General features: G+C 38.8%; 1 protein-coding gene across 3 annotated transcripts in view; it reads left to right on the forward strand.

Annotated features, from left to right (window-relative positions):
- rtf1 (RTF1 homolog, Paf1/RNA polymerase II complex component) overlaps positions 1–20880 on the forward strand; it is a 37542-nt gene that overhangs the window by 15482 nt on the left and 1180 nt on the right. For 2 of the 3 annotated variants that reach the window (XM_061969028.1, XM_061969029.1), the window contains exons 4-17: positions 1227–1428; positions 1514–1631; positions 6174–6285; positions 6357–6498; positions 7271–7448; positions 10602–10684; positions 10783–10870; positions 10936–11043; positions 11114–11191; positions 12734–12855; positions 12932–12989; positions 13132–13209; positions 18375–18476; positions 18549–18663. In XM_061969028.1, coding sequence (XP_061825012.1) covers positions 1227–1428; positions 1514–1631; positions 6174–6285; positions 6357–6498; positions 7271–7448; positions 10602–10684; positions 10783–10870; positions 10936–11043; positions 11114–11191; positions 12734–12855; positions 12932–12989; positions 13132–13209; positions 18375–18476; positions 18549–18663 — 1584 coding nt within the window. Of the gene's footprint in view, positions 1–1226; positions 1429–1513; positions 1632–6173; positions 6286–6356; positions 6499–7270; positions 7449–10601; positions 10685–10782; positions 10871–10935; positions 11044–11113; positions 11192–12733; positions 12856–12931; positions 12990–13131; positions 13210–18374; positions 18664–20880 lie in introns of all 3 variants that reach the window. The other variant, XM_061969027.1, reaches the window with a different exon arrangement.

Consider the following 20880-nt stretch of genomic DNA (forward strand, 5'->3'; position numbering starts at 1 on the left):
TATTGGCCCAGCCCTACACTATTACGTTATGGTCTCTTCCCACCCTTCACACACATGCAACAGCGCCCACCCCACTATTTTGGAAGCGCTAGTTTACAGTGAGTTAAGGGGGAAGTTTACGACAGGCTTACAGCACGTAGGGGGAGTAAAGGAGCTTAAGGCTGTAACGATTGATCAATATAGCGATAGATCGATTCATATTTCTTAAATTCAAGTAAATCGATCTGTGCTCTGCTAGTTGGCCTTCCAGAAGATATACAGTACAGGCCAAAAGTTTGGACACACCTTCTCATTCGATGGGTTTTCTTTATTTTCATGACTATTTACATTGTAGATTGTCACTGAAGGCATCAAAACTATGAATGAACACACGAGGAATTATGTACTTAAAAAAAGGTGAAATAAATGTTTTATATTCTAGTTTCTTCAAAATAGCCACCCTTTGCTCTGATTACTGCTTTGCACACTCTTGGCATTCGCTCGATGAGCTTCAAGCTTCACCTGAAAGGGTTTTTGCATCACAGGTGTCATAGTTTTGATGCCTTCAGTGACAATCTACAATGTAAATAGTCATAAAAATAAAGAAAACTCATTGAAATGAGGTGTGTCCAAACTTTTGGCCTGTACTGTATATCAATTTAACATCGTTTTAAAAGGTGAATAATCGATTTTATCGATACTAGAAAATAGAATAGTAGACTTTATATAAAGTTGGTTTTAGCATTTTTAAAAGAACGATGACGTAAACTTTACGCGAGTCTGTTGCTAATCTGTGACGCCATCACCAGGCGCCATCTCTTATCAAAATAAATATGATTATGATCACTGAATCGTTTTGGATTGTATAGTTTTAAATAAACTAACATTGTCCCTCAATCAAATCGAAGTTAAAATGAATCGTTACACCTCTAAAAGGAGAGCTTGATTTGCTCCCCCATCCTACCTGCAGCCTATTACGAGTAATCTCGTTTCATTGCAGCGTTTTTTTTTTGTAATTAGAGGATAATTTTTTTAAATGTAAACATATTTCATAATTCTTGTCAGCCCAATAATATTTATCATATACCCCTTTTTTCAACACAGAATGGACAGACTTATTTCTTTTTATTCTGTCCTCTTGTCACATAATATTGGCTTTTTGTGTGAATCATGATTTGAATGCTTTGGTTACAAGTACGATTCTGTCAGATTGTTTGATATTTTTACCACACCTCTCTCTGTGTCAGGTGAGGTGTCCGACTCGGAGAGCAACAGCTCCTCGTCCAGCTTGGACTCTGACTCCTCGGAGGATGACGTCTTCCGCGACGGCTATGACGACGACCTGATGGGCGACGCTGAGGACCGAGCCCGGCTGGAGCAGATGACCGAGAAGGAGCGAGAGCAGGAGTTGTTCAACAGGATCGAGAAGCGAGAGGTGCTTAAGAGACGGTGAGGGCGACTCTCCGGGTGACAGAAGCACAGCAGGAGAATCTCCTCGACGTGTTTTCATTCCAGGTTGTGTTCCTTTCAAAAGATTTGAAATCAAGAAGAAACTGAAGACGGCAAAGAAGAAGGAGAAAGAAGAGAAGAAGAAGAAGCAGGAGGAAGAACAAGAAAAACGGAAGCTATCTCAGGTTCAAGACACACAAGTGGTGAGTACGAATTGAAAAGTTTAATTCCACAACTGAGAATTAGGTCTGAAACATCAAAGTTAGGTTTGTCACGATAACAGAATTTCAGTAGTAGATACCGACACCTATGAACTTCCACGATTCTCAATACTTATTTACCATGATAAAAAAACAACATCTCTCTCTATATTCAAAAAAGAACAATAGTGTTCTATAACCTCCCAGTATATCAAAACAAATATAACTGTCCTTATAAGAATGGAATTGATATTTCATTATGGTGGTAGTGCGACGTCATCATGTCATTTGTAATAAACTAGGCTAATAAAAAGGCTAAAACATATACTTAAAGATAAATCTGCGTGTTTTTATTTCTTATTAGTGTCAACATTTCAACCTTTTCTCAGCATGTTGTACCTTTTTGCTCTTTTTACATTTCTGTTTATTTTATTTCTACAATGTGCCATAAAAAAGAGGTGTGTTCTGCAAATGACCCCCAGGCTGCACTTTGCCTTCCTGGTGGAATAAGTAAATCAGTGGTGTTCAAAGTGTTGCCCAACGACAGAAGAGAGTCTCTAATAGGGTTGTACAGTATACCGGTATTAGTATAGTACCGTGATACTAATGAATCATATTCGGTACTATACCGCCTCTGAAAAGTACCGGTCCCCCACACCCCCGCTCTAAATCACTAATCCTCGCTTCCATGGCGACGAATAAATACGTTTCTTACAAGTATCATCCCTGCAGGACGAGGAATAGCTAAACATGCTTCACTACACACCGTAGCTCACCGGCGTCACAATGTAGACAAACGCCATGGGTGGATCTACACCTGACATCCACTGTAATGATACCAAGTACAGGAGCGTATCGAGTGGCTACTACTATAATTAGATCGATATTTTTTAACATCACAAAATCTTCTTTCGTTTTTAAAAAATGTATATTGTGTTTATAAACTCAGGAAATACGTCCCTAGGCACATGAGGACTTAAATTATGATATGACCATTGTATGATCCTCTAAGTCAGGGGTGCGGACTTAAATTATGATATGACCATTGTATGATCCTCTAAGTCAGGGGTGCTCACACTTTTTCTGCAGGCGAGCTACTTTTCAATTGATCAAGTCGTGGGGATCTACCTCATTCATATATATAATTTATATTTACTTATTTATGAAATATATGTTTTTGTTAATAAGTTAAAGGTGTTTAATGATAATGCAAGCATGTTTAACAGATATAGTTAATATTGTTAATAAATTAAAGGTGTTTAATGATAATGCAATCATGTTTAACACATAGTTAATATTGTTAATAAATTAAAGGTGTTTAATGATAATACAAGTATGTTTAACACATATAGTTAATATTGTTAACAAGTTAAAGGTGTTTAATGATAATACAAGCATGTTTAACACATATACCGTATTTTCCGCACTATAAGGCGCACCTAAAAACCACAATTTTTCTCAAAAGCTGACAGTGCGCCTAATAACCCGGTGCGCTTTATTACGATTCATTTTCATAAAGTTTCGGTCTCGCAACTTCGGTAAACAGCCGCCATCTTTTTTCCCGGTAGAACAGGAAGCGCTTCTTCTTCTACGCAAGCAACCGCCAAGGAAAGCACCCGCCCCCATAGAACAGGAAGCGCTTCACCCGCCCCCATAGAACAGGAAGCGCTTCACCCGCCCCCATAGAACAGGAAGCGCTTCACCCGCCCCCGGAAGAAGAAGAAAAAACGCGCGGATATCACCGTACGTTTCATTTCCTGTTTACATCTGTAAAGACCACAAAATGGCTCCTGCTAAACGATCCGGTTCATAAAAAGACGCAATCTCTCCATCCGCACACGGATTACTACCGTATTTCACAGCAACTGAACCGCACTGTGGAACGGGAGCACGTACGGTGAATATTCGCTCCACAGGGAATGAGAAGTCATCCTTCACTGTGGTTCTAGCTTGCCATGCTAACTTCCACTCATGGTGATATTCAAAAGGAAGACCTTGCCAAAAGAGACCTTTCCAGCCGGCGTCATCATAAAAGCTAACTCGAAGGGATGGATGGATGAAGAAAAGATGAGCGAGTGGTTAAGGGAAGTTTACGCGAAGAGGCCGGGTGGCTTTTTTCACACAGCTCCGAAGGCGAACACACCTTCACTAAGACGGGCAGACAGCCTCGGACGACATACGCCAACATTTGCCAGTGGATCGTAAATGCTTGGGCAGATATTTCGGTCACAACTGTGGTCCGAGCTTTCCGGAAGGCAGGATTCACAGAACAACAGCGACACTGACTCCCGATGACTTCTACGAGACGGAACCGGCCATTTTGGATCCCACGCTTGCGCAATTTTTCAATTCGGACACCGAAGACGAAGAATTCGAAGGATTTACGAATGAAGAATAACTTCAGAAGGTGAGCGCTATGTTTATTTTGTGTGTTGTGACATTAACGTTCGAGCAACATTATGTTACTATTGCTCTACACCATTTTGAATTTTACTATGTTTGTGATTGCACATTTGCGTACATTTTGGGACAGAGTTGTTAGAACGCTGGTTTTCAATATATTATTAAAGTTTGACTGAACTATCTGACTGTTTTTTTGACATTCACTTTAGCGCAGCGTTTTTTTGACATTCACTTTAGCGCAGCGTAGGCGCGGCTTTTAGTCCGGGGCGGCTTATTGGTGGACAAAATTATGAAATATGTAATTCATAGAAGGTGCGGCTAATAATCCGGTGCGCCTTATAGTGCGGAAAATACGGTAGTTAATATTGTTAATAAGTTAAAGGTGTTTAAAGATAATGCAAGCATGTTTAACACATATAGTTAATATTGTTAACAAGTTAAGGTGTTTAAAGATAATACAGGCATGTTTAACCCATATAGATTCCTTTCTTTCATGAAGACAAGAATATAAGTTGGTGTATTACCTGATTCTGATGACTTGCATTGATTGGAATCAGACAGTGGTGCTAAAAACGTCCGCATTTTCGAATGGAGGAGAAAAAGGTCCTCCTTTCTGTCCAATACCACATGAAAGTGGTTGGTTTTTGGCATCTTATTTGTCCAGCTTCCGTACTCCTTTGTATACACTTTACAGGAAATACATTGTCGGCAAACTCCGTAGCTTGCTAGCTTGTGCACGCCAGCTTTCTGAGACTCTTGTTTTGTTAGCGCAACTGTGCAGTCGGTCTTTGGAGTTTTGGCGCCAGAGTCTGTTGAAATAAAGTGTTTCTCGCCTTCCAGTCGGTAATTTTAATGAGCTGGCAGCAGCCAGCGTCATCTCAGAAGACCCTCGGGTGCCGTGAATGCCAATCAAGTGACGAAAGTGACGTCATAGTGAAGATTTATGATCGCTCATTTTTAGGACTATTTTTTTAATGCCTGGCTGGTGATCGACTGACACACCCTCCGAGATCGACCGGTAGCTCGCGATCGACGTAATGAGCACCCCTGCTCTAAGTACTTGGTATCGGATCGATACCCAAATTTGTGGTATCATCCAAAACTAATGTAAAGCATCCAAACAACAGAAGAATAAGTGATTATTACATTTTAACAGAAGTGTAGATGGAACATGTTAAAAGAAAGTAAGCAGATATTAAGAATAAATGAACAAATAGATTAATAATTCATTTTCTACCACTTGTCCTTAATAATTTTGACAAAATAATAGAATGGAAAATGACACAATATGTTACTGCATATGTCAGCAGACTAACTTAGGAGCCTTTCTTTGCATACTTACTAATAAAAGAAAAGTTGTCTTGTATGTTCACTATTTTATTTAAGAACTAAATTGCAATAAGAAACATGTGTTTAATGTACCGTAATGTTTTTTTTTTTAAATAAAGCCAAAAATTTAATTTTTTGTGGTCCCCTTTATTTTGAAAAGTACCGAAAAGTATCGAAATACATTTTGGTACTGGTACCAAAATATTGGTATCGGGAAAACACTACGGTAGTCTCTAAGCTGTGTATTTTTTAGCCCTTATGGAAGTGATAGAGGATCTTCACTTTCACTCAGGTGGGGAATACTTTAATGACCGCTTGTAGTATCGAATAAATGCATGATACAGCTCTCTTTTTCACTTTTAAAATGTACCTCTACTCGCTAAATATAGAGACAAAGTGGCTAAAGTGCATCCCAGATAATTTCTGCTACACCTTATTTTCTGGCAAAGCAGGCGCATATAACTTTTGTTGTGAAGCGCAATTACACCACACCTACAGTATTCTCCACTGCCACACTTCCATTATCATTTAGTCATTAGCAAGAGTGAACCCGAAGTGCCAAATCCGCATTTGTGACAGACTTTCACAGAGTAAATATATGGAAATCACTGGAGCATTTCTTTGAGACAGCCGGTATATTATCATTAGTATTCAAAACTGAAAAAAGCAAGTATCTGTGTAGTTTTGCGCGTTGGTGTCGTGTCTTGTCGATACTTGACAACCTTAGTCAAAGTACATATGTTCCAGAACTGAAAAGAAAGAACAGTAGTTTGTTTTATTCTCATAATTTACCTTTGATGTTCTGGCCCACAGGTGACGTCCCACAACAAGGAAAGACGATCCAAACGTGACGAAAAACTGGACAAAAAGTCCCAAGCCATGGAAGAACTCAAAGCGGAGCGTGAGAAGAAGAAGAACAAGACAGGTTGGTACAAGTCTTGGTGGTGTCAGTGAAGCGGGCCTGGTGTACTGATACTTTTTGGTCCCACCGAGCAGCGGAACTTTTGGCCAAACGAGAGCCGCTGAAGACCAGTGAGGTCTACTCGGACGACGAAGAGGAGGAGGAGGAAGATGATGACAAGTCGTCTGTCAAGAGTGACAGGAGTTCGCGATCTTCCTCATCTGACGACGATGACGAGTGAGTGGCTCTCCCAAGCTTTTCAAGCATAAAGGGGAACTGCACTTTTTTGGGAATTTTGCCTATGGTTCACAATCATTATGAAAGACATGACGATGGCCCTTTTTTTGCATTCCAAGTATTAAATAAATGTGATTAAAAGTCCGCTTACAATGGAGCCGCGCAATTCCACCCAATCCATTCAAACACCTCTATTAGGGTTTTAAATGCATGATGTAAGTATATATGTAATGTAGTAACGGGCTTATTTATAATAACATAATATTTACGTATTTTGACCATTTTATGCATAAAACGGTGCATTAATTTCAAAAACGCATCTTGACGTTTGCTTTTTTTTCTTTCTTAATCACTGATTATTACTTATTGCAGACTTTATGAGAGCCAACAAACATAATAAAACATCACTTACTGTGCAAGGTCTGCTGTCATGTGTCAGGGACACACGGTAGTGATCACAGCGCCGCTATAAATAGTCTGGTTTAGCGCTTATAATAACAATGTTATCAATACTTGGTTAATATTCAAATCACAAAATGTTTATCGGAGTATTGTTGGTGCTTTTTGAATGGGTGAAATAGAGGAGCTACCATTGGCTCCGGTATAAGCGGACATTTATTTACGTTTAAAATGTAGACTGCATTAAAAAAGATCCATCCGTCATGTCTTTCATAATGATTGTGAACGATAGGCAAAATTCCCTCAAAGAAGTGCAGTTCCCCTGTAAAACAACCTTGCTGTATCACGTAAATTGGACTTGTGGTGCCCACAGAAAGGAGGAAACCCCACCAAAGTCTCAGCCCGTTTCGCTGCCAGACGAACTCAATCGGATCCGCCTGTCCCGACACAAGCTGGAACGCTGGTGCCACATGCCATTCTTTGCCAAGACTGTGACGGGTTGCTTTGTAAGAATTGGGATCGGTAACAACAGCAGTAAACCAGTTTACAGGGTAAGCATGTTGCTGAATGGCTTTAGCTTGGGACACATCCCAACTCTTACCATTTCCCGGAAGGCCGAGGAAGCGGAGATCGATCAGACGCTGGACATTACACATGTCTGGTCAGTAGGGGATGGTTACCCTTCATCTTTGAATTGATACCGGTACTTAACCGTCTTGGTACTTTTGTGTGTGTTCATGTGGCGATAAATGTTAATTTGTTTAAGATTTGTTATGTAACATTTAACAGTGAGCTGATAATAACTGTGCTATATGTCTTGTTTTCTCACACGCCTGAGTTTCAATTACAAGTAGGGATGGGTACTGAATCCGGTAGTTTTTTGGCAGCGATGGAATCTTGCCGGTCCTACCTAGCACCATGTCATGTAAAATCCAACAGTGGCAATTTTCACTACCTGGGTTGCGCGTGACATCAAGCCCCGTTGTTGGCTCTTCGGCATTTGGCGATCACTGTACTCAGCAGCACTGAGAGTGGACTCAGCCAAACTATCTCTAGGTAATGCTATTCAATGCTATTTAGAAGTAGTCTTTGCCATTAAGTCTTGTCTTTTATTGCGTCCTAAAAAGTGTTTATACAGTAAGTATTGTACTTTGTACACACCAGCTGTTTGATTGTAATATGCATCTTAGTTGTAGTTTTTGTTACCAAATGTAGTTGTTGAAATCTCCATGTAAAATTGCTAATGCTAACCAGTAGCATGTACAGTGTACAGCATATCTATGGTAAATTAGTATCGAGCTAACACATTTTGAAGAGGGGAGTTTTCATTTTGAGCGCTTTCTATCAGGCATACGTGCTTAGTTGGCATGGAGAATTACATCATTATACAGAGGCAGTCCGCTACGAATTTGCTTGGTTGCCCGGCAAGTGTTTGAGCCAGTGCCGAACAAAGGTATCGAAATATGGTACCATTTGATTTTACGTCAGTCGGTACTCTGTAGTACCAACAGAATTTGGTTGGTGCCTATAAAGTACCGAATTCGGTTCCCATCCCAGTGTTACCCTGCCACTTTACGCAGTTCACTTCCTACAGTCTCGGTGCCATTGAGTACATTGAGATTGGAGCACACATTGAAGTCGGGTTTAGAATGTATGACGTGTTAGCATTGGAAAGGTTTATAAATGTGTGTGGAATATGTATAATGAGATTAAATGCTTATAATAGACATTTCAATTATGAAATAATAACTTAACAGAAATGTACTTCCCACGGCGGATCCGGAACGTAACTCCTGTGATAATCGGGGGGAAAACTGCAGTCAGTGTTTTCTTACCATTCTATTTTTTATGTACTGATAGATCACAACAGAAGGATACTTTTTCATATAGAACATTTCTTGTTCTTTTAGCAAACATACCTCTACATTACGGTACTTATATTATTTACATGACACAGTATGTCATTTTTGTTTCGACATGGTCACGTTTACAATTCATCATCTGCTCTCTGTATCGTGTGCAGCGGAACAATCGCGTTTCATTTTGTGGAGTCATTTGGAGTCTTTCAATTTCTATTATTTTTGAAAGTAACTGTGGAGATTGCAATACAGTACGCTGCGCTGCATGCGTGTATGCATAGTACACGTGTGGATGAATTTGTGGCCCAATCCACACTCGGGAAAGATAGATGTAGTGTATGGTTAGATAGATAGAAACAACGTCTGCATGCACTGGAATACAACGCTCATTGTTGTTGAAAAGATGTAGACGTCCATAATGCCTCCTCAGCCTTTTCGGGAAATCTAAAAATGATTAAAGGTGAACTGCACTTTTTAGGAAAATTGCCTATCATTCACAGTCTTTATTTGAGAAAAGAACACGTTTTTTTAATGCATTCTGACTCATAAATAAACACTAGCAAAAGTCAGCGAACAATGGAGCCAATAGGAATCATTACGTTATTGTGTCTATTCGCCCATTAAGTGCTTTAAAAAACTTCCAATGTTTTATATGTATATAGTAACAGGCACATTCATAGTAACATTTAATATTTACATAATTTGGTCATTTTAAGCATACAGCGGCGTATTAATTTCACAAGATGCATCACATCGTTCGCTATTTCCCTCAACAACATCTACCACTAATCATGGCTGACTTCATGATAGCCAAAAAAGACTGCTCTAATGATCCAGAAACTTATATTTTTGAGCCTGAATATACAGAGTATGAGTTTTAGAAGCTGAGGGATGATAAGCAGACCCAGCTTTAGTGAATTATGTAACATCATGTAGCAGTATTGTTAAAATTGCTAAACAAGAAATACAACCTACGAGCATTAAATAAGAAACACTTACTGTACAATGTCTGCTCTCACTTGGAATGCTGACTGATGATATATTTTGAGATGTTTAAATCTTCCTCTTTATGTAAAGAATTAATCGTAATCCTCATTACCATGAATTGATTAATGTGGACCCCAACTTATACAAGTTGAAATACCTATTCGGGTGTTACCATTTAGTGGTAAATTGTACGGAATATGTACTGAACTGTGCAATCTACTAATAAAAGTTTCAATCAATCAATCAGGATTTAAATAAAAAAACAACAACAAGCGAGCGTCTTGTTGTGTCTTTCTCGCCATCTCTGAGTCTAAGTTAAATGTCAAAGTTGGCCAACTTCTCGATTTATGGCCACAACTTTGTACTATCTAAGTGAGAGGCAGGATTTATAATCTAGAATTAACTTTTACCAACTCGTAAGCAATGCAAGCAACTCAGTATCTCAAAAGCTGCATAAGCTATTTTGTTACCGCTGTGTGATTACGACGCCGCTAAGGTAGTTCTTTAACGTTAGCGCTTATAATAGCAATGTCCCTAATTAATACTTGGTTCATATTCAGGTTGCGACATGTAAATGGAGTTTTTTGGATGTTTTTTTAGAGAGCTTTATGGGCGAATAGATCTTATAATGACTCCTATTACTTCCATTGTTAGCTGACTTTTGCTCGCATTAATTACAAGTTAAAATGCAATAAAAAAAACAAAAAACGTGTTCTTGTCTCATATAGGGATTGTGAATAATAGGCAAAATTCCCCAATAAAGGGCAATTATCTTTTAAGCGCTGGCCTTTACCAACCAGATTTCAGTTCATGTGAATTATTTATTGGAGCTTTTTTGTTGTAATGCATTTTGCAAAGGTTGCTGAAATTGTGGATATCGTGGAGACGACAAAGGTTTACCAATTGGGGTCTACCCGGACAAACAAAGGATTACAATTACGGTAGGTAAACAAACACTGTTGGTGTTAGTAATATATTCAACAACACGTTGCAGTGAGTACATGTCAGGTTTAAACGGTACTTTTTAAATGTTCCTCAGGCATGGTGGGGACACACGTGTTTTTAGGCTGGAGTATGTATCAAACCAGGAGTTCACAGAAAACGAGTTCATGAAGTGGAAAGAGGCGGTGAGTGCGGCAGCAACAACGTTGACACATCCTGGCGTTAATTCCTTCTGTGCTCTCCTTTGCAGATGATCATCGCAGGAATGCAAGTGCCGACGTTAGACGAGGTCACCAAAAAGGAGCAGTCCATTAAAGAAGCCATGAACTACAAGTTCAACGACAAAGACATTGAGGATGTCAGTGGCTGCACTGCGCCTTTCCTTATCCACCGTGTGCTCGTAACCAAACCCTTCCGTCTCCCTGCAGATCGTCAAAGAGAAGGACCGATTCCGAAAAGCACCACCAAACTACGCTATGAAGAAAACTCAATTAATGAAAGACAAGGTAAAGAAAGGAGAGGTTTTAGATTGGAGGTACCGTATTTTCCGCACTATTAGCCGCACCTAAAAACCACAAATTTACTCAAAAGCTGACAGTGCGGCTTATAACCCGGTGCGCTTTATATATGGATTAATATTAAGATTCATTTTCATAAAGTTTCGGTCTCGCAACTACGGTAAACAGCCGCCATCTTTTTTCCCCGTAGAAGAGGAAGTGCTTCTTCTTCTACGCAAGCAACCGCCAAGGTAAGCACCCGCCCCCATAGAACAGGAAGCGCTTCTTCTTCTACTGTAAGCAACCACCCGCCCGCGTAGAAGAAGAAGAAGCGCGCGGATATTACGTTTCATTTCCTTTGTGTGTTTACATCTGTAAAGACCACAAAATGGCGACAGGTTTCCGGTTCATGAAAAGACGCAATCTCTCCATCCGCACACGGACTACTATTTCACAGCAACTGCCTTAAGACTTTCAAGAAAAGCTGGCTACTTTCCGTGCATATTGTAAAAACAAGACAGCTGAAAAAAAGATCCGGCCAGAGAACATTATCAACATGGACGAGGTTCCACTGACTTTTGATATTCCTGTGAACCGCACTGTGGATACAACGGGAGCACGTACGGTGAATATTCGCACCACAGGGAATGAGAAGTCATCCTTCACTGTGGTTCTAGCTTGCCATGCTAATGGCCAGAAACTTCCACCCATGGTGATATTCAAAAGGAAGACCTTGCCAAAAGAGACCTTTCCAGCCGGCGTCATCATAAAAGCTAACTCGAAGGGATGGATGGATGAAGAAAAGATGAGCGAGTGGTTAAGGTAAGTTTACGCGAAGAGGCCGGGTGGCTTTTTTCACGCAGCTCCGTCCATGTTGATATACGACTCCATGCGCGCCCACATCACGCTGGTTTTTAATATATTATTAAAGTTTGACTGACCTATCTGACTGTTTTTTTGACATTCCTTTAGCGCAGTTAGATGCGGCTTACAACACGGGGCGGCTTATAGGTGGACAAAGTTTTGAAATATGCCGTTCATTGAAGGCGCGGCTTATAACCCAGGGCGCCTTATGGTGCGGAAAATACGGTAGTTTTGCAGCTCTTAGGGTGCATTCACACTGCAGTGTAGGATGTCCAACTTTTTTTCGTCAAATCCGATATTTTTATGTAGTCGTCATTACAAAAAAATTAGATGTCTAATGTAAACGCAGTCTTAGTGTACAAGGAAGTAAACATGGCTCCAATCCTAATAGGTCTGTTGTGACATATTAGTGGCAATTTCAAAGATTTTGTGCAATCAAAGTCAACCTTTTCTGAACCAAATTATTGCAAGTAGAAGATTAAGACGGGAGAGGGCATTAATTCTGGATCTCGCAGTTGGGGAGACATTTGTTTTGACAATGCTTTGGATGCATATGCGATTTATATCCACATATGAAAGAGACCTGGATCGGATTCGAAAAATGTGCAAATGTACCGTTTACATTGACATAAAAAGTCGATACAGGTGACATATTACAGTTGCTTTGTGCTCACGTTCCCACTAAAGGCCATGGCAGAGGAGAGTGGTGATGGTGACAAAGTGAAAGTCATCCAAGACGAGATGAACGAGCTGGAGGAGCGGGCAGAGGCCCTGGACAGACAGAGGACCAAAAACATCTCTGCCATCAGGTTTGGACGATCCTACGCCTAGAAGAATACCGTGTGCTTCTTTTTGTGAATCTGATGGAATTATTTCTCCATGCAGCTACATCAATCAGAGGAACAGAAGCTGGAACATAGTGGAATCTGAAAAGGCTCTTGTGGTAAGTGGCCTCATAATCGTCATGGAATGCAAACAAAATGCGTTCCTGTGACAACAGAAATAGATAAAGTGAGAGTACATGTCATGAAGAATGTCAACGTGCTGAACTTCATAGTAACGCCCTCCTTCGTGTGATTTGGCAGGCCGAAGGACAAAATTCCAAAAACCAACAAATGGACCCTTTCACTCGAAGACAATGCAAACCCACCATGGTGTCCAATGTAAGCTTTTCTATCTTTATGCATGCAACATTGCTGAATATACATTTTAAGGCAGGGGGTCCGGACCGTGGGTGTCTTTTTTTGGTTGATGAGACTTTTTGAAAATATTTTTTTGTATTCGCCCGCAATTTTTTCATAAACTTAAATGTCTTTAAAGCACTTTAACATTGCTCCAACTAGGGTTGTAATGATATAAACATTTCATATCACGGTTATCGTGACCAAAATTATCACGATTATTACCGCAATATTGTTGAATGTGCTCAGAAAATACTTATATGCACACTAAAAACCTCTGACCGAGTAATTTTTTGAATAACTAAAATAAATAGACACACTGTTAGAAAAGCCACTATTTTGCATGTTTTGACTAAGCATTTATTGTTTTAAATATTGCATTGTACTGTAGCACATTTAAGATTTTTTTAAATGACAATTGCCTAACAAAAAAAAAACTATTATTCCCATCCATCCATTTCCTACCGCTTGTCCTACTCGAGGTCACGGGGGGCTGGAGTCTACCCCAGCTGAATTTGGGCGGAAGGCGGGGTACACCTCGGACATGTCACCACCTCATTTAATATTTATTATTCCTGGCGGGCATTGCGGCATCCTATTCTGTTCAGTGGTCCTTTAATTGCACCGTAAAAATACATGCCTCGTATTCCTCTGAGTGTAGAACGATCACTCTGTTTTATAGGTGGTTCAATGTGCACAATTGAAAATCTTAGTTGCTCAGACTAATGTATTTCAGTTTAGATTAGGGTATGTCGTTTCTGAATGGGGAAAGACGTTAATGTTTCTTGTTTTAATGTTAGCTTTTAAGATAGAGAGCTATCACCTGTCAGTCCGTGAGTTTATCGAAGTGCAGTTATCAATCACGGGTTTTCTATCATTTTAATTCAAAACGGTGAAAGAAGAAGAAGAAGTATAATTATTACTGTCAATCGTTACATTCCTAGATTCAAAACACTTAAGTGTAATTTATAAATGGCAATAGCATGGCCACCGTAATCACTGTATGTTGGACTGTTTGAATCAAAAACATGAATAAACTACAAAAGCACTCATAAAGCGCAGACCTAAAACTCCTGCCAAATTGTGGTCACATGTTCCTGATCCCATTTCTGACATTCCCAAAAATCTTCATCAAAATCCGTCAATAACTTTTTGAGCTGTCTATAGTGGAACGAAAGAAACGGAGTGAAGCCTCTTGTCAGTCATCCACGCTCGGTGTCTCTGCTAGCATACACACACGCAGAAGTTGAAGCTTGTATCGTAAACGTAAGGTAACATCGTAGAAATTATCTGCATACTATTTTGATCATATGTACTTATTTGCAAACTTAGGAAGTCTTTTGGATAATCAGATATATAGGATAATAGCTTTAATATAGAGGCAACTTGTTTTAACACTCTACTGCTACTTTAAGAGCAATATCCAAAATTATTTAAAGGGGAACTGCACTTTTTTGGAATTTTGCTGATTGTTCACAATCATGAGACATGACGATGGATGTTTTTTGTTTTTTTTAATGTATTCTAGCAACGTTCCCTCTAAGGTGCACACCTGCGCAATTGCGCACTGCTCACGCGTCCTCTGTGCACAGCAAATCTATGCCGCGCAAAAAAATCAAATCCCACTCCAAACAAAATAAACAAATTGTTTGTTTTGTATGATTTTGCAATGCAACTGTGAGTAACATGTAACGAAAGGCGGCCACAACAGATAAAAACAATGTTTGTCAACACTGTTAAATTATTGTAACGTCTGTGGAGACACTTAAAGGAGGACAGGAATTCCTTCGGTCCCTTTATTTAGCGAAATTGTTTGTCGGCCATAACCACACCAAAACAATGTGTAAAATACTTTTATCTAGCAAAACTGGTCATTGTCTACCGTACAAACCAAGCCAAAAGAAACTCTTTGCCATCTGTTATATCAACAGCAGCCGCTTGCTCGCTCTCTCACCTGCACCAACACATACACTATGGCAATTAGCCACTGGTGCGTTTATGGCCACACAAAAAGTTGGACAACTCCAACACTACACGTAAAGTGTAAATTTCAGGTCGTTTTACTATGACTCCTCAATCAGTGTGCTTATTCTACTGTCGTTTGTTAGGAATGTTATTTTTTGGAGATTAATCATAAAATGATGTTACAGGACTACATAATTGCTAATAAAAATATTTATTTTACGGACAGAAAGTTAATAAACACTTCATCTCATGCAACATGTGAATGTTTTAAGGGGAACTAAATGTGATCTCTGAAAGGGGTACACAATCTTTCCAAAGCAGGACCCCCACCCAGGCATAAAATACTATAGTGCATAGCTGATTAAAAAAATATATATATCTAAGTGGGCCAAATCACATATATTAGAAAATAATCTCTTGAAATTGACTAGTCACTTGATTATAATAATAAGACATTTAAATTGTTATGTCAGGTTTGAGACAAATGTGCTGCTGGTATGACCACAGTGTGCACGTCTGTATTCCACTGAATGCTCAGGGTGTTTGTGCGTTTGCTCACACACACTAAAAATTAGAGGGAACATTACATTCTAGATATTAAATAAATGCGATCAAAAGTCAGCTTACAATGGAGCTTATTGGAGCCGCTCAATTCTGCCTATATAGCCCATAAAAACATCCAAACACCTCCATTAGGATTTTATATACATGATATAAGTATACCGGTATATGTAATGCAGTAAGGGCACATTTACAATAACATTTAATATGTACGCATTTTGAACATTTTAAGCATTTGCGGCGCATTAATTTAAAAAATGCATCACAATGTTTGCTTTTTTTTTTTCTTCATCACTGATTGTTACACACTACAGACTTTGAGAGCCAACAAGCATAATAAAACATCACTTACTCTACAAGGTCTTCTGGCCTTAGGATGCCGACTGCTGGGATGTTCACATATTCCCATTTAAATGAAAAGTATCTCATAATCTTTGCGAAGAAACGGGGTAGGGATGTGGGAGGATCTAGCTTCTATCCGTGTCGTTGTCACCAGTTTTGGGTCGAAAGGGCTGTCAAAGTGTACCATTTTGTCGGATTACATCCTCAGCCACCTACTTTCCAGGTGAGAGACATGATTTATGATCTACGGTACATTAAACTTCCAGGGAGCAAGGAAGTGAGGAAACAGCAGACCACTCAATGATGTAAAAATCGGCACACACGGTAGTGGTCATGTCGCCGCTATAAATAGTTTGTCTGGGTTAGCGCTTATAATAACAATATCACTAAAATTTTGTTAATATTCAAGACACAAAATGGGGTATTGTTGGTGGTTTTTGAATATTTATGTATTGGATTTTATGGGTGGAATAGAGGACCTCCCATTGGCTCAGCTGTAAGCAGTTTTTTATTTACATTACATTTATTTAATAATTACAAAGCATTAAAGAAAAATCCATCCGTCGTTATCTCTTTCAAAAAGAACGAAAGGCAAAATTCCAAAAAAACTAAAAACCCAATAAACTAGGCATTAGTTCAGCATTTTATTACCATTCTAAATTAATTTAAAAAAATAATTAAATAAGGAAAAGCCCAATAACAACAATGTACGATACATTTGAGTTGACATGTTTCCAGGTAAAAGAAAGATGCATCAGTTATTATTTCAACACTGGTGCTCCAACGATAGTATTAGAAGTTGTAAAGTTATTATGAACTTACCAATGAAGATGTTTAATCACTGGTCACGTCCACAACTGGCTGCCGTAATCGCAGGTGTTTTTTTTTTTTTTACAACGCTTTATGGCGACAAGTAGTCTTTATATTTGCAAAAGAAACATCACCTGACACGTAGAGGTCATTTGGGAAATGTTTGGCTCTGTATTTTAGAGTTAATTTGGTAATTTGAGGGGGCCGTGTGTCCCGGAGGCAAGCACAGAAATGGCCCCAGTATGGTGCACCGTGCAGGGCTGTGTATAGAGAGCTGGACCCTGGCTGGCACGGCTCCATGGAGGTGAGTGTTTTTCAAGTGCAGGGTAAATATTTCTTCTCAATGACAGCATCTTAGGTGGGTGTGCAGTTAGGCAAGATGTGTTTTGATGGCACGCAAACGCGGCATGATGGAGTGACGTCAGATGGCGACTAGAGACTTGTCAGCAGATGCTATCTTGCTTCTGAGCAACTTTATAGATGATTGTATTACTTAAAATCAGGGGCGACAGGGCCTTCTCTGTGGTCAGCCCTAAGCTCTGGAACACTCTGCCCCTCCATGTTCGAACTGCTCCCACAGTGGAGTGTTTTAAGTCTCGTCTTAAGACCCACTTTTATTCTTTGGCTTTTAACACTACGTGAGTTGTGTGGTCCTCAGTGTTTTTAAAATTTTGATTTATATTTATTGTTTTAATTGGTTTTACCCTTTAAAATCGTTTTTAATCATATTTATTTTTATATTGGTTTTATTTTTTTATTTTTTGAAATTGTCATTGGTGGAGCTAAGGATAATATTTGAATATTGTTTTTAATATTTTGTGCAGCACTTTGGAGACATTTCTGTATAAATGTGCTATACAAATAAAGTGGATTGGATTGGATTCCGCATTTAGATTCTGTTTTTAGTGAACATTGATTGCGTCCTGTTTTCTCGATGACACGTAAATCTATGATTTTGTTTACTTCTGCGTAACCGGAAGTGGGGCAGTTAAAGGTCGACTCCGATTGGCTGTTTCGCCGTGTCTTTTTTTATGCTTTGCAGCGGCACCTTAATGAATGTTTTAGCGCACGTGTGTCATAATTACGACAGTCGCCTGGAAAAAAAAGTACTGATAGCAGTATTATTAGTCCAGAATTTTCATGGTCCACTTGGACTGACCCAATTAGGAACCGGTACATAAAAATACCACATCCATAATTGTGTGGCTATTTAATTTTGGAAATAAAACTTTGTTATAAGTGTGAATGAGTACTTTTTGAGCACTTTCAACAATATTGTGTTATAATAGTCATGATATTACATTTTCATATAGTTACGTCCCTACCTAGAAACAATTTCATACAATATATACTAGTAGGGGTTCCCCACTCTCTCTCGCATACATTTTTTTTGAGGGGCGGTCCTTGGAAAAGTTTGAAAGACCCCTGCTTTAAGGATTTATCCTCAACATGCTTGACTGTGCTTCAAGGCCAGAGACCCGTCGGTCCATGCAGCTATTCTCGCTCATCTGAACCAGAAGTACGGCTCTGGCTCCTCGCCCGATGCCTCTGCTCTGGATAAGAGCAAACAGGTGAGAGTAGGTTTTGGCATTTTTAAATTACCACTTCCATTTTATCCACAATCCTCTCCACGTTTGTCACAGGATTTGACAGACGCCAAGGACAAAGACGCACCCAAGCCAACCACTGACCTCTCAGAAGACTTGTTTAAAGTTCATGATTTTGATGTGAAGATAGACCTCCAAGTTCCCAATTCAGGTGAGCTGATCCTCGTTGTGGTCTTCTGCTGGCTCCAAATGGATGCAGCATTAGATCTGTCATATAGTACAGGGTTTCCCCTACATTTAATTGATCGTGGCAATCCAAAATGAAAGTTGTCACGGCCTAAAAATAGTTTTTTAACGTGAAAACCAATTAAAGTAATATAATAATGTAATAAACAATATAATAATGTAGCGCCCAGAAGAAGTCACGCAAAGTGTTTTTAACTTTTATTGTGAATCTTTTGCTATTACAGCACGTATTCTTTCCCGTGCACACACTTCCTTCTTTGTGCTTCACTCCCTGACATACAACAACACTTCCTCATTCTGTCTGCCAATCCCCTTTAAGGCACGCTGTGCTGTGTTCATGATCATAGCAACAATGGACATCAATAACAGACAAACATAAATATTATCACCAGCAGGTCGCTACAGTAAGAATGGATATACGATGCCTCCAGAAAGTATTCACAGTGCTTCACTTTTTCCACATATTGTAATAGTACAGCCTTATTCCAAAATGGAATTAATATTTGTTTCTTCAAACTTCTACACACAAAACACCCCATAATGACAATTTTAAAACTTTTTTTTTTTAATTGCAAATTTATCAAAACTAAAAAGTCACATTAGTCAGGCCTGGCCAAATTATCATTATTACGGTAATCTACGCTACAGCAGCTCGAGCATATTATATATATATATATATATATATATATATATATATATATATATATATATATATATATATATATTAGGGGTGCAACGGTACGTGTTTTTGTATTGAACCGTTTTGGTACGGGGGTTCGGTTCGGAGGTGTACCGATCAAAACTAAAAAGTCACATTAGTCAGGCCTGGCCAAATTATCATTATTACGGTAATCTACGCTACAGCAGCTCGAGCATATTATATATATATATATATATATATATATATATATATATATATATATATATATATATATATATATATATATATATATATATATATATATATATATATATATATATATATATATATATATATATATATTAGGGGTGCAACGGTACGTGTTTTTGTATTGAACCGTTTTGGTACGGGGGTTCGGTTCGGAGGTGTACCGAACGAGTTTCCACATGGACATATTAAGTAGCGTAACGCACGTTGTGTAAACAATGCACACCGAAGCACAACACACGGCATGCTAGCAGCTAACGGGCTACGATAGACTGACCATACGTCCTCTTTTCACCGAACATGTCCTCTTTTGCGGGGCTGTCTGGGCGGAGTTTCTTAAATGCCTCAAATGTCCGGCATTTTGAGATAGGGTTGCGTGTATTTTCAATGTACTTTCAGGTTCAAGAAGGGGTTAAAAACAAAATAAGTTGTGCGGGCAGCAGCATTGGTGAGGGAGGGGCAGAAACAGAGAGAGCGAGAGAGTTATGATAAACGCGCATGCGTCGCCAGGCTCTGTTTTTTATCCATAGATTTATCCATAGATTTAATTTTTTATTATCTATAGCAGGGGTGTCAAAAGTGTGCCCCGGAGGCCTTTTGCGGCCCACAGCTAATGTTTTAAAGGCCCACGGCACATTCTAAAAATACTATTAAAATAAACAAAAACATAACAAAAGTGAATATAAAAAAGCTTAAAGGTTAAATGTAATTTAGAAAAAGTTGCAATGTTGACTAATAAAACAAAGCTGTTTTTTTTGGTTTTTTTTCAAACTGTCATTTCTCAAAACATAATATTGAATCAAAATCAATGTTATTATGAATTATTGACCTATCCAAGGTTCCGATTACTTCAAATCAAATATTCCACCAAGAAAAATATTTTTGGTGGAAGATTTAGCAAATTTGGTAAATAAATAACCCAAAAATTTATATTTTGTTGTTTTCTTACTGTACCGAAAATGAACCGAACCGTGACCTCTAAACCGAGGTATGTACCGAACCGAAATTTTTGTGTACCGTTACACCCCTAATATATATATATATATATATATATATATATATATATATATATATATATATATATATATATATATATATATATATATATATATATATATATATATATATAGTGTGTGTGTGTGTGTGTGTGTGTGTGTGTGTGTGTGTGTGTGTGTGTGTGTGTGTGTGTGTGTGTGTGTGTGTGTGTGTGTGTGTGTGTGTGTGTGTGTGTGTGTGTGTATGTATATATATATGCATACATCTCAGCAACAGAAG

Source organism: Nerophis lumbriciformis, linkage group LG08 (assembly GCF_033978685.3).
Source record: "Nerophis lumbriciformis linkage group LG08, RoL_Nlum_v2.1, whole genome shotgun sequence".
Lineage (NCBI taxonomy): Eukaryota > Metazoa > Chordata > Actinopteri > Syngnathiformes > Syngnathidae > Nerophis > Nerophis lumbriciformis.